The sequence below is a fragment of the Gadus chalcogrammus genome, chromosome 16, assembly GCF_026213295.1.
Source record: "Gadus chalcogrammus isolate NIFS_2021 chromosome 16, NIFS_Gcha_1.0, whole genome shotgun sequence".
NCBI classification, from domain to species: Eukaryota; Metazoa; Chordata; class Actinopteri; order Gadiformes; family Gadidae; genus Gadus; species Gadus chalcogrammus.
The window spans coordinates 36300986-36316237 of record NC_079427.1 but is presented as its reverse complement, the minus strand read 5'-3'; the positions used below and the strand labels follow the sequence as shown (position 1 = coordinate 36316237).

The following is a 15252-nucleotide window of genomic DNA, read 5'->3' as shown; positions in this document are numbered from 1 at the left end:
AGGTCTGCCATCGCGCCAGGCAGCAGCCAGACTTTTCCTCTTCTTGTCGTGTGCGATCAGTGTCCGGTCTCCGTTTCAATGAGCTCGGGTGGAGAGTCTTTCAGTCACGAGATGTTTCTGTGCAGGGAATGGTGGAACTAACACGTTAGAAAGCGGGGATCCCAGGAGGGCCGCGTTATTGAGGAAAAGCCACTCGCCGCTCATCTTCTTTATAGCGCATTTTACAGTTCGAATGTAGAATTACACTTCGAATTCGAACTTTTTCACCCCACCTTCGAACGAATATTCGAACTTCGAATAAAAAGTGACAGCCCTAACGCACACATGCACTTTTTTGTGAATTTATGATTGAGCCACTTGTGCTCGCGGTTTACGCTGGCTTGTTGCGCTGATCGTTTGATAATTCCAAAATGCCCCCCCCCCCTTATATTTGTTTGATAAAGGCATGCTTTCATGGTACAAACGTAAATGTGTCATTACTAGTGTGAGACATTTTCTTTACTTTAATTGTGTCGGCCAAGCTGGAACAAATATTTCCTCTGGATAAGGCGGAACATTAGGTTTTAGAGATCACGTTAGGACGGTTGTCCTTGCTTTATTTTCCAGAAGTTGGAAGGCTTATTAAAATGGACACCATTCACAATTCCAATACCCTACCGATTTACCTTTACAACAGAACGTGTTCAGAACCGTCCTATGTTGTAAAATCAGACACTGAGTAGCCTACGAAGATGGAACGGCTTCGATGGCTCACCGGCTCTCCGCTTGTAGCATATTTGAAGATTTTAAAACAAGCGCCATGATTGGTCGAAGTCTTCTTTTCCCAACAGGTTGCTGCCCAATGCGCTTACACCCAGCGTGCGAGTTGCCTAGTGCGCGGCGAAGGTACAGACAAATGCTGAACTCAAATCCATCCATGGCTTTTCGCGTATTTTGAAGTGACAAATCGTGGCAGGGTAGTTTGATGTCGAAATGCGTATCTGTTACGAATAATGCGTAAAGGTTGGCAGGTATGCGAGAGTAAAACAAAGTATTAGACTGATATTGCTACCGGCAGATAGCCAAAGCTGCGGTATCGGAAGTGAAAAAGTGGTATCGGGACATCCCTAATTTTTTTATGCTTATACCTAGTTCGTCTTTTACAGAAAATGCATTTACGACGATTTTAGGGAGACCCTTTTTTCATTTAGGGTTATATTTTGTCGTTCAGGCTTTTGCCGTCTACACTTGCTACCGTCAGTTGGCGGTGTAGCGGGAGTGCTTGATTGACTTTACATCACTTGTCATCTAAAGCAAGTTTCTAAAGCGCATGGTTTTGCTTTAAGCCAATCACAATGCCTAGTAAGGCTTAGATACGGCGACCCTTGCCCCTCACCTCTGGCCCCAGGAGGTGAGCTGGTCTACCCTGGCAGTCCAGCAGCAGAGTGCCCACCTGTTCTTCCTCCGGCTCCTCCTTTATGGACAACACCTCCTGAAAGGTAGGAAACTCCTCCTTCACCTGAACCATACAAGAACACTAAAATTAATTGCCATGGTATTTACCTGTACAGGAGAGGTGTGTTATGGTATTATCTGTACAGGTGTGTTTTGTTATTTACCTGTACGGGAGGCCTGTCATTGTATTTACCTGAACAGGTGGGGTGGAGCAGGGCAGGGTTGAGCTGTCTGCTGGGAAGGGGGCATGGCCAGCAGATGGAGCCGCGCTCTGCATACCTGACTGCAGGCTGATTATCCAATCCCCGTCCTCCTCCTCCTCTTTTTCATGAACAGAAGCATGTCCATCCCCAGAATAATGCAGGTCCTCTGTTTCAATGCGGAGATGTGGGATGGGAAGGGAGAGATGAGCCAACATGGATAGCATACATGGATTTACACACAAGTTAGGCCTGTGGATTATATTTACACTGGCTGGTATGTTCATCCCTCTCCCCAATGCACAACAACAGACACACTAAGGCATTCAGTGGAGGTTGAACTCCCTGTGGTCACTTAAGATCTGCTGAAGGGGTCATTGCCGGTAACAATGGTTTCATTCACCCTTTATTCAGTACATTATCCTTTACGTCAAAAGGTATCGTTCTTTATATTATCCATCTATTCTAATACAATTCAATTTGAAATACAATTTGACAGGGAAGCACACGTCGCTTCCTGGATAAATATTCACCCAATGCAGTGATGTTGCCTCACGATTTAATCACTTATGTTCCTAAAGACAAATCCCCGAAATCCGCCAGCCACCATTGGAAAGGGCTTATTTTGATGACGGGACTTTTGCACTTCTAGGGACTAAATGACGTAACGAAATGTACCGTGGGCCGCTGGATGTGTGGCCAGTAGTGTTAATGCAGCCGCTCCGTCCCTCTCTGATTGGCGGTGGTCTAGCTGACCCCTGGAAGACTGGTATGAGCAGTGGGTCTGAAGTCCTAGGGCACTAGACTGACTAGATCTCCTCCATGAGAGTGGCACAACATATTCAACCAGCAGACCCTGGGTTCAGTTACTAATGGTGCGTTTCCACCAATCAGTGAGGTAAGGTTAGGTGCGATTAAGTATGATTAGGTGCGGTCCGGTTCATGTTTCGATCGACAAAAGTGGGCTTAGCTGTGATTAGCTGTAATTATCTCTCAATACTCCGTTGGGCCACCAAGCAGTCTGAAAGGGTGCCAAGAAGTTGGGGCTACACATGTCGTCCGTTTATTGGTCGACAGAATCATCACTTCTGTGCGACAGGGGGATAATAACAGACAAACACAGTACCCTCAAGGTATTTCTGGACGGCGAAAGCTTTCTTCAATAAACTAAAGCTTTTTTTTATTGAAGAAAATGTCCCACAAAAGTTTGCCTTCCTTCTTGGACCTCCTACTTTGTTTTGCTTTGTTTAATGTGTTGCAATCTTTTTTTCATTGTATTTATTAGCAGGCTACACTATGTCTCGCTGCTATGATGTCACAATGCTTACGTAGCTGCCGCGGCAATCGTCATTTGGCTTAAACCTTGCCCTACCATAACGGTACTGTCGGCGGTGGAAATGCGAGCCGTAACTGAGCTGCACCTAACCGCACCCAACTGTGCTACATCTACCGGACCTAATCGTACCGGACCTAACCGCACCGCCCAATGGGATTACAGGGTATATGCAGAGATGAATTTACTACCTTTTACTACCTTTCTTACTACCTCCACAATATTTTTTACTACCAACACGACATCAAGCAGCGGGGCGGGGGGTATGCAAAGCACCACTTACTACAAGGTATAAATGTGACACTGCCGCGATCCCTGTAGCCCTAATGCTGCTGCTAGCACCACAAAACAACGACATAAACGACAATAGATTTTGCGACGCAAAATAGTGCAGTGCGGGACAAAAAATTAAAGCTCATTGCGGGTGCGGGCGGGATGATAGAGGTGCATTTGCGGGTGCGGGATGATACACTGCACTCCTGCAAATCAAATATGAGGGTAAAGTAAAATACACAAATTATCATGAAGCCCTCATCAATAAGCAAAACCTACCTTTCCAACAACTTTTCCTTCATGGTCGAAGCAGCAGCCGATTCTTTTACCTTTCATTTTGACGTGCTGGTACCGACCTGCAGTTTTTATTTTTTTAATATGAGACTGTTTCTTGTTTCAGTTACTGAGGCCTATTAAATGTTTTGTATGATTGAAAACATGCAGGCTTACCAATAAATATGTTACCAATACTGGTAGCCTAATGAATTATGTGCACGCTTGTTTTTTTCCAAGCCAATGGACAGGCCTTTCCTGAGACAGAAAGTAAACATCCATCCTTGCGGGCGGGAGCGGGATGTAATATCATAGATGCGGGCGGGAGCGGGATTAAAAATTAGAGCTCTTTGCAGGAGCGGCACTGTACAAGGCGGGAGCGGGAGTGAATATTGTGTCCCGCGCAGACCTCCAATAGAGATCTGCTCCCCCTTTGCACGAAGCTGCTGCTGGTGAATACTCGAAGCGTTGATTTAATCGCTTTAATGCCGTTCCATGTCACATTGATCGTTTTTTTGCACAACGAGCAAAAAGGTTCTCGTCATTTCCCATCACGGGTTTCAGCCAGTCTTTAAATGTCGGGTCGTCAACCCATGTTTGTGAAAATTTGCATTTACCCATTCTCTCATAGAGCTAGAAACTCAGCCGTACTGAACTCTGAGGGGAAAAGGCGGAAAATGTTGCTGGTGTTACACCGAATTCTGGAGTAGGGTCCGTCTGCGTCCTGTAGTGGGCGTTACTTGTAGTAGGAGGCGTAACTGATACTAGGAGGCGTAACATGTACTTTTCTAAATCGCGGTCCACGCAAGATCTTCCTTGAAGTCAGATCTTCAGATATTCATGTCGGTAAGTAAAAAGAAGTGGATTAACAAGAATGATTTTTCTTGTTTTTACAAGCTTAATGAACTCTAGAACTAGGGCAGACTACTGGTTGTGATACTGCTTAAAATTCTTTACGAAATGTTCGAACGCTTAGGCCTACTGTTTTAACGTTGGAAGAAACCCCAGCTTTCGCTACCTCTGTGAAGTTAGTTCGATTCACACGTTTGAGATGCACACTGAAAAGTCACAAAATACTCTATACTGTACAGGCTAGTAGATGTTGCTTGCTTCTTTCTTCCCCGAGTTTGCACAGTGCAACAGTGATGACGTACCTGAGAAATCCATGTATTCAAGACTGGCAAATATATATAAAATGAGGGCTTGTAATTTGAACGCTATCATATGAAGGCTTTCTCATAACTATCCTTCTGTTAGTGACATTGTTCTTGTCTTGTTTCTATCAGTAATATTTATTTTAATTCATTGTTTTCTATCTCATGCAGGACCTTGAAAACATGCAGCATGCGATCAATAACAATATATATTCAATAAAATAATTTGAATTATTAATCTGCCGTCTTTAATTTTTAATTATTAATCTGCTTTTTGTTAAAGGTATAAAGGGATTAAGTAGGCTAAACTTAAGCAGGTTCCCCACGTTAAACTGCTATATGAATTACATGTCATTGTAAACGGCTTCTTTTCTTAAATGCATATGACTCAGGGATGTCAGTTTCAAGTAAGGCTATGATTAAGCGAATCAAGAGCATATCAAGATTAAGTTAATCAAGAGCATATTTTTAAATGAGCAGATACTATTGGAGTTCTGCGACCCATTGAAAAGTGTGGCCCCAGGGGGCGCTGTTGCACATTTTCGCACACCAAAACATAAATAAACACAAGATCTCCGGTGGGTCTCTCTTTTCTTGATACTAACAGTAATTATAAACAGCATTTTACATAGTAGCCTATAATAGGAAATGCTCAAAGGTAAATCAGCGGAATTTAACTATGACTGTAGCTTTTTATGGGTAAAGAAGCAACGGTGAAGGACCGTACTAAACGCCCCATCCATTGTATGGGTCTGTAAAATGCTTAATATGCTTAATAAAAAGGTAATTGGTTGGGGGGAGATCTTATGTTTTATGTATGTTTTTGTCATGCCTGTCTACGCTTCAAACTCGTGCATATTGCAGAAAATATGCAACAGCGCCCCCTGGGGTCACACTTTTCGGTGGGTCGCAGAATTCTGTGGAACACCGGCGTCGCTATAGCAACCAGCGATGCCAACTCTAACGGCTACTCAGTTCAGGTCCTTTCAGCACCGTATACTGTATTTTTTTGGCTAGATGAAGTTAAAACATGTAAACAAAAAAATGGAAACTCATTTTATATTGCGGTGGTGGTGAAAAAATGTACTACCAAGTCAAATTGCGTTTGTTACCTTTTACTACCTTTCAAGGGCCTTCATTTTAGATTATTTTTTTTACTACCTTTTACTACCGCGCGGACACCCTGGATTAACGCCAGACCCAAGCCTCATTATTGGGGTAAACTTCATGTGGCGGGAATGAGCATATTTGCCCAGGTGAACCAGAGCTCACATGAGCATATTCTTCAAAATTCCCTTTAGTTTTGATATGTCATACCTCATTCTTGTTGGAAATGGTTATGTCTAACAGAATACTACAATAAAGGCACCTATAACATGTTAATTATTCGTCTTCTTAATAGAAAAAAAACTGACCCGAGCTGGATTCGATCACGCTCTGAGGCCCCGTGCACACAAAGCCGATTTTTTGGTGAAACTATAAATGGCACAGAAAGTAAAAAAAAAAAGAAAAAAAAAAAGAATTGAAGATGTTTTATAAATTTAAAACATAAAATTACATATTAGAGCAAACCCATTACAGACGTTGCTGATTAGCGTTTATTGAGGTCAAAATATGCAGAAGCAAAGATAGTTTGGTAAGTGAAAAGTAAACAGTGGTCTGACTGATTCTCACTTGGTGTGGAACGGTCATCAGCGATAGCAGAAGTCAGAATGTTTCTTGGGGGGGGGGGGGGGGCTTCCACGAAAGTGGGTAGAGGGGAATTGTTCATGTTCAGTTGGTTGGATGTGGGTTCTAATGTCCGGGTTTGTTCCGCTTCTCTGTAAATTATTTTTATATTGCAAGGTAACCTGTTTTTCTTTTTGTGAATGTCTCCAGGAGTAAAACCTAATTTTGTTTCTTGAAACTGCAAAGGTCTGCAAAAGCTTAAAAAAGTGAAACAAGTCATGAATAGATTAAAGGATATAGACACTAAAGTTGTATTTCTACAAGAAACCCATCTTCTAGAGCAGCCTTTCTCAAACTTTTTTCAGCCAGGGCACCTTTCAAAAGTGCATAAAATCTCAAGGCACCCCAGTGTAAAATATGATTAAAAACGACACTGCATAGCCTAAACGTAAATGCAAATGTCCTGTTTATTTAGACAGGACAGTAATGAACAGAGCATAATACAACTGTAAAAATTAATAATAATAACAACTTTATAGCACCTTTAAAAACACAGGTTTACAAAGTGCTTCACAAAACAATAAATCAGAGACACAAATGCCATAAAACCATAAGAGGTGGACCGCCCAAGCTATACAGCAACACAGGCAATACAAGAACCCAACAAATTGAGACCAGGAGAACTCAAATGAAGTACAGAGATAGCAGGAATGTTTTTCCATCATAGTGCTTGTTTTCGTTGTATGTTCTCTTTTTAGCATTATCTACCTTTTCGACCTTTGGTGCAGACTCAGAGCTGGTGGACGAAGGCTCGCATGAAGTAGTAGGCTGAGGCTCCATTTCACAGTCAATCATGTCTGGTTATTGTGGGGCTTTTATTTTTAAAAAACGATCCATGATGCTTGTTCCTTGCTCTTTGTGAAATGTATTTTCGCGGTTAAATTATAAAACAATGTGCTGTGTGCTGCGCTGTCACGCTGACACCGGTGGGGACGTCACGTTACGTGAGACAGATTTTTATGGTTACTTAATTTTATATATTTGGTCATCTAAAATGACTTTACAATTTTATTAATCCATTCATATGTAAGAAAGAATGTATTTATGCATTCAATATATTCATATATATTTCATATATGAAATGTCAGTTGTTTTTTTTTGTTTTTTTTTTAATTAAATGTCAGAATACGTAATTTTTTGGCGGCACCCCTGACACAGTCACGGGGCACCCTAGGGTGCCACGGCACCCACTTTGAGAAAGGCTGTTCTAGAGGAGGACAATTAAAAAAAAAATCAGGAGGTGGCAAGGCAGCGCATTCACAGCTTCTTACTCATCCCAGGCTAGAGGAGTGATGATTGTTATCCATAATACTGTCCCATTTAAAGTGAAAAACGTAATCACAGACAGAGGGGGAAGATATTTGATAGTACAAGGCTCTTTGTTATCGGTAAATCTAAATTTTGTAAATCTGTACAGTCCTTTCTGTAGATCTGTTCCTTTCTATCTCATCCTTTGCAGGACAACACATAATAGCAGGAGACCTTCACAGCACATTAAACCCCAGTGTGGATAGATCCACAGGAGTAGATCAATCACACAACAGGTGTAGAACAGTTATAAACAGTTGTATTAAAGAATTGAATCTGCTAGACATATGGAGAGAATTGAAATCACAAGCTAAAGCCTACTCTTGTCACTCTAACACACTTCATACTCTCAAATTTATTATTTTTCAGAACTGCGGTCCAATAATAATTGAATAACTGTTACTATGGTTATATAGTGGTTTCAGATCATGCACCATGTTTCGTAGTGTATGTCGATAAACAAATGGCAAAAGATACACCTAGATGGCACTTTCTGCACAAATGGTTACAAGATGATGGATTTGTAAAATATATAGAAAAACAGATAAAATAATTCTTTGAAATTAATACTACACAAACATCTGCCTCTATAAAATGGGAAGCATTTAAAGCTTTTCTCATGGTGCATATTATAAGTTATACAGGCTCTAAATCCAAAAAGGTGCGTGAGGAGAGGTTACAATTGGAACATAAAATAAAGATTCTTCAGGAAAAAAAATCTAGGAGAATCGTGACCCACAGTTGGAAAATGATCTGCTTATTTTGAGAGCTGAATATGACAAGTTGTCTGCTTTCAGAGCTGCATCTAGTCTTCTATGACTGAAGCAATCTTTTCATGAACAAGGCGATAAGTCAGGTAAATTAGCATGGCAGATTAAACAACTACAAACTAGAACATCAATCACCACCATTATACTAAACGGACATACTGTGGTCGATCCTGTAGAAATGAATGATGCCTTTAGAGATTATAAAGAATTGTATGAATTGTATAAATGAAACCAATGTAGACAATTTTAATCGTTTTTTATATGACTTAGCTATACCAAAAATAAATTGGGCACGCTATCGATAGTATGAAACCCGGAAAAAGTGCACGACCAGATAGTCTTCCTATTGAGCTAAATAAAAAAAATTAAGAACAAATTACTAACACCACTTCTTGAAATGTTTCTAGAGTCATTTCAGAATGGCAGTCTTCCGCCAGCTATGAACAGTGCTGTAATTACTTTACTGCCAAAACAACGCAAAGCCTCGAACAAATGTGAGAACATGAGACCCATCAGTTTATTAAACTCTGATCTGACGTTAATATGTAAGCTTTTAGCAAAACGATTACAGCCATTATTACCAAATATCATTAATAAAGATCAAAACGGTTTTACTACAGGAAGGCAAGGTTTCCACAACGTAAGAAGAGTAATGAATATAATTTAAGCTAACAAAGAAATATCAGATACAGCACTTCTAACATTAGACGCTGAAAAGGCCTTTGATAGGGTCACATGGCCTTATCTTTTCAATATTCTAGAAAGATTTGGGTGTGGAACTGGCTTCATAAAATGGGTGCAGATGATATATAAAAATACTACAGCAGAAATCTTAACAAATATAAATAAATAACAGTAAAGGTTGCAGGCAAGGGTGTCCTCTTTGTCCCCTTCCGTTTACATTAAAAAAATCGAAAAATCGAACCTCTAGCGGTACGTTCACACCCTCAATCTTGTGGAATAAGAATAGGGCTGATACAACATCGAATTTCATTGTTATGTTATTTTATTCATGTCCAAACTAAATCCAATCATTCCGGCCTTGTCCGAGCTAATTTAAATATTTGGTGATATTTCGGGATAGAAAGTGAATAATACAAAATCTTCTAAATTACTACTTAATGAATAGGACAGAAGGAACCCAACTTCTTAGGTAACCCAATTTAATAGTGTAGAACAGTTTAAATACTTATGAGTACAGATATTGCCTAGGCTAGAACATGCGGTTAATGCAAATTATGAACCGTTAATGATTGAAATGAGTGAGTTGATTGAGAGATGGACGTCGCTACCAGTTTCTATAATTGGGAGAATTCATATTTTAAAAATGACTATAATGCCAATATTCCTTTATTTATTTCCAAATATTCCTCTGCCACCACCTTCAGACTTGTTTTCAAAAATTAAAAAATATTTGTTGGATTCATATGAAACAATAGCGAGACTTTGTTTGTCTTTGTTATATTTACCATTTGAACGAGGGGGATTAAAATGTCCATATTTACTATGGTACTACTGAGCTGTGCAGCTGAGGTGTATTATGTTCCATTTTTCAACAAATGAAACTCCCATTGGAGCGAAATGGAATCCGAAGGTCTAAAAGTACCTCTTCCCTTACACATATACCGACAGAAAAAAAAAAAAATCCAATTGTAAAACATATGATAAAGATATGGTATGATGTAAACAAAAATATTTAAAAGAACCACAATCATTATCATTATAAAGTCCAATATGGGCTAACCAGTTCTTTATACCAGGTAGATCGGAAGCTACATTTAAATTATGGAAATTGATTAAAGATCTTTATTTGACAGATTCGGGTGTCATGTCTTTTGATGAGTTGAGGTCTAAATTTAATCTTAATAGAAAACACTTTTTCAAGTACCTAAAACTAAGAAGCTTTGTTAAAGTAAATCAAGACAATGCAATTACTAGACCCCTACACTCAATTTGGAAAAAATTATGACAAAAGACAGTTTAAAAGAGGGTATTAGATCAGAGTATTACAAATTGATGACATCTTACTCACCTGAAAGTTCACAGTATAAATTGAATGCCTGGAGGGAAAATTTGCATCTTTCCGATCAAAATTAGATTGTAGCTTTTGCTGGTGCTCACACTAAGTCTATAAATGTACGTCTTAAACTGATACAGTATAAATGGTTAATGAGGACATAAGTGACCCCGTTGATTTAAATCGATACAACAAAAGCATCCCTGACATTTGCACAAAATGTCAGGAATTCGAAGTTGTATATGGCAATGCAGGAAAATCTAAACCTTCTGGGAAGAGGTAGGAGATATACTTGAGAAGATCATTTCAAAACAAATTTTACTAGACCCTAAGCTTTTTCTGTTAGGTTTATACCCAGAAAAACACAACTATAGTAAAAATGAACGAGTATTCATAGACCCCGGCTTGCTGTATGCCAAAACATGTATTGCAATGTTATGGAAAAAGGTTAATAAACCAAACACAACTGAATGGATCAGACGGATGTTGTCATGCCTCCCTTTAGCAAGGATAACTTACATATTGAAAGCTAAACAGCAACAATTTGAAAATATCTGGAGACCGTTCATGAAATATGTTAAAGATTTAGGATCAAGAAAATGAGTACCGGTAATTGTGAAAATGTGGCTAGCAGAATTATATATATTTTTTTTTTAAACATTTTGCACACAGTATTGAGTTATATTTACTCAACCTTGTAAAGCACTTTTTTGTATTGTTTTTGTTTCTTTTTTTGTTGTGTTGCGTCATTGCAGTAATGCAAGATTGTAATTCATACTGTATGAGTGTGACCGACTGTATTTAATGTTGTTTGAACTGTAATAAAAATATTTCTGAAGTAAGTATTTCTGCTCAATTTAAAAGGTTGAATCTCCTCGTGACTGAATGTTTGTATGCAGCGCGCAGGCTGTATGCGCGCAGGCATGATGCGCTCCTCCTTTTTTTGTGGCGAACCAGCGCCTTGAATATTTACTACAGCGTTTCTACAGCTCGATGCGGTTTCACAATGCATCCGTCTTTGCGGAGATATTCCTGAACCGCATAAAGTGAAAACGGATCGATTTCGCCCGTGTGGACGGGGCCTGATACTGAAGTATAATGTTCAGGGCCCCTGCAGGTGGTCCTGCACCTCCGAGACAGCCTTAATACACCTTAATTTAAGTTTAATTAATGACAATAAGCCCCATTACTATTATGGAAACATTTTCTCGATTAGTGGGTTAGTGAGGTATGTTGCGCTCAAAGCCTGGGTTAGCTGTGACACGAAGGTCAATCTCTTTAAGCGTTGCTGTATCATCATGGGAGCAGGTTTTCAGCTAAGACTACCAGGTTCGATTGGCGTTCGCAGCTTCATAGTCCCTCCTTTGACAATGTCGTATCCATTTGTGGGTGGACTTCAGAGCCGGTATCATAAAGGGTCATTCAGACAGAGGGTCTTTCGGACAGATTCCTTGGCATTGCTTGAGAATATTCTTTATGAGGGTAACAGGTTCTCATTCGCTATATCATCCTTGTTGGACCTTATGTAGACAATTCTTACTGTTGCACAGTGCGTTTTGGGGAGAGAGAGTGGTAGAGTGGAGGTAGCGCGTCAGTCTTGAATTTCTCTGTGCGGGGTTTGTCTCCCAAGTAATGCGCATTTATGTGAAGCTTAAAAAGTCCCATTTCTTATGACATACAGAATGCCTATTCACTAAAGATTATGGAATTATATTTTTGTGCTTATTTCGAACATGAACCCATGTTCTCAAAGCCGTGCTGGCACCACATTTCTGGGGGTAAAAGGCATGATGATGGACTGTCGATATTTGAAACCCCGGTCGCTGGCTTTCGGGCATTGTAGTAATCCAGTACCCCAACGCCGCTACATTTCAGCGGTTGAAAACAAATGCGATACATGTCTTAGATAGGGTGTATTTAAAGGGAATTCCCCAAAATATAGAATAAGGCCATGTTCACATCTAGCGTTTTTTTTTTTTTTTTAAATCTGCCAGTGCTTGTTTTACATTATATTCCTATGGGCAGAGTGTTTTTGAAAAAAGTCAAGGCCATTTTTTTAAAGGCTTCTCCCAGGGGTTTCTTCTGCCATACGGAGCATTGAAAAAAGTTAAACTTTCAGGAAGAAAGCGGCCGACGTCACGCGTCTTTTTGGCAACTGACCAATCACAAGCGGAACATCGACACTTCGTCACGAAGGAAACTCTCAACTGTCAAAACAAGAAACAATGGCAGACAAATCACTCGGGAAAGTGCCGTTGGAGCGATTAATAGTTGTAATTACAGAACATGTCGAGATCTACGACATGTCTAATGGGCTCTAGCCTTGAAACGTAGTAGACGAGTAACGTCGGGTCTAGAATGGGTTCGTTGCTATAGGCGATAGAAAAAACGCTCTCGGCGCTTTTAGGGCAAAAAAACACTGCCAGCTTTTCTTTTTGTTGAAAAAACGGTCAGCTCTATATATTACAAAAAACGCTAGATGTGGACGCAGCCTTAGGCGGGTTGGACGTTGCTTTTGCATTTTGAAATCATCTTCACTATTTGGATTAATGGCGAACAATTCTGTATTTGGCAGTTAAGACAATATGCAGACATTTTTCACTTACAAATTTACATTATCGGCTGTTTTTGCCAGCAGGCCTCCTTAACTTCTGTGCAACTGTGTTGCCCCTAGCTGTTATCTGATTATTGAATTAGGAGTTCATTATGACTATCTGTTCCTCTTGAGTGAAATAAATTGCTCTTGATCTATCCATTTTGTAAAGGTGAGTAAAATGACGCGAATAATGTCCCTTTCACGGCAACGCGCATTGAACCTAAAGCGAAAAACCGGGATGGACAAATCGAATCCTAAGTGAGCTACGTAGTACCATTTAACTCTGATTGCGAGTTGCGTCTCTGTTGATCCAGGTTTTCCCATGAAAGCCTGGGTATGTTAAGCTAGGTTTGTAGTACAGGGCACTGGTTACCTGTTATTAAAACGTTTTCAGGCAGTCCAGACATACAGCGGCCGCCTAACAGATTAACCAGTAACTACAGACATTTTGTCGTCTACCATGTCTCTAATAGGCTCTACGTTTTTGTTTAATGACATAAAGCATCACATATAATGCATGCTGTGGAGTTTGTTGCTTTCCTGCTTACATTTTCCTATTCTCCTGGGTTCTTTAAATGTGTTATTAATCTAATTTATCCTACGCAGCACCCAGGAGGGCGCTACACACTGGTATTAAATGAAATGGTACAAAAATGCCATTGATCCAGGTTTTCCCATGAAAGCCTGGGTATGTTAAGCTAGGTTTGTAGTACAGGGCACTGGTTACCTGTTATTAAAACGTTTTCAGGCAGTCCAGACATACAGCGGCCGCCTAACAGATTAACCAGTAACTACAGACATTTTGTCGTCCACCATGTCTCTAATAGGCTCTACGTTTTTGTTTAATGACATAAAGCATCACATATAATGCATGCTGTGGAGTTTGTTGCTTTCCTGCTTACATTTTCCTATTCTCCTGGGTTCTTTAAATGTGTTATTAATCCAATTTATCCTACGCAGCACCCAGGAGGGCGCTACACACTGGTATTAAATGAAATGGTACAAAAATGCCATTGATCCAGGTTTTCCCATGAAAGCCTGGGTATGTTAAGCTAGGTTTGTAGTACAGGGCACTGGTTACCTGTTATTAAAACGTTTTCAGGCAGTCCAGACATACAGCGGCCGCCTAACAGATTAACCAGTAACTACAGACATTTTGTCGTCTACCATGTCTCTAATAGGCTCTACGTTTTTGTTTAATGACATAAAGCATCACATATAATGCATGCTGTGGAGTTTGTTGCTTTCCTGCTTACATTTTCCTATTCTCCTGGGTTCTTTAAATGTGTTATTAATCTAATTTATCCTACGCAGCACCCCGGAGGGCGCTACACACTGGTATTAAATGAAATGGTACAAAAATGCAACAATTAGCATCACTTTCCTGAAGGTTAAAAATAACGTCCCCACATGTAGCACCCCAAGGGGTATACCTGAGCCATGTTCCTGGCCAGAGCCACCATATCCCAGCAGCCCGTCAGGCAGGGCATCTGATTGGTCAGTCTGGTTGGTCAGCTCAGTAACCTCAGATCCTTCATCTGATTGGTGGCTAACTCTGACCATGGGCCGACTGCCACTCTGGGAGGCGGGGATTACTGCAAACAGATCAATTAAAAGTGTTCAGACATGACTCATCGAAGGAAGGACTATGTATTGTTCTCAAAATGTATTTCATATAATAACTAGAAGGTTCTTCAGATGAAAACAAATTCAGTGTAATTAATGTGTTGTATTATAGCCTGTGTATGCTGAATTAACACTTCTGCGTACAGCATGTATACAAAGGGAGGGCGTGGGTCTTTGCAGAGCTGCCGGCCTTTCTACTTCATGTTAAGGAGTAGACAAGGGGCCAGCCTAGTGTTTAAAAGGTCCCATGGCCTGAAAATGTCACTTTATTAGGTTTTCGAACACTAAAATGCGTCCCCTAGCCTGCCTATGGTCCCCCAGTAGCTAGAAATGGCATTAGGTGTAAAATGAGAATTAGGTATCCTGCTCCGCCTTTGATAAATGAAAGCTGAGAAGCTCCTATTTCGAATTTGGCCCCTTATGACGACATATGGGGTCAATAAACAGAGAAGGGGAGGTTACCTCCCCTTCTGTTTTGCCCGCCCATACGATTTTTGCCTGCCCATACAACAATTGCCAATGAGACAATGAGCTACAACT

At 40.3% G+C, this 15252-nt stretch overlaps 1 protein-coding gene across 3 annotated transcripts in view; it reads right to left on the bottom strand.

Annotated features, from left to right (window-relative positions):
- Positions 1-15252, bottom strand: part of LOC130406547 (uncharacterized) — a 46318-nt gene that overhangs the window by 18500 nt on the left and 12566 nt on the right. For 2 of the 3 annotated variants that reach the window (XM_056612191.1, XM_056612190.1), the window contains exons 3-5: positions 14520-14681; positions 1628-1803; positions 1376-1498 (exon numbers count right to left, since the gene is read on the bottom strand). In XM_056612191.1, the coding sequence (XP_056468166.1) occupies positions 1376-1498; positions 1628-1803; positions 14520-14681 (461 nt within the window). The remainder of the gene's footprint in view (positions 1-1375; positions 1499-1627; positions 1804-14519; positions 14682-15252) is intronic. The other variant, XM_056612192.1, reaches the window with a different exon arrangement.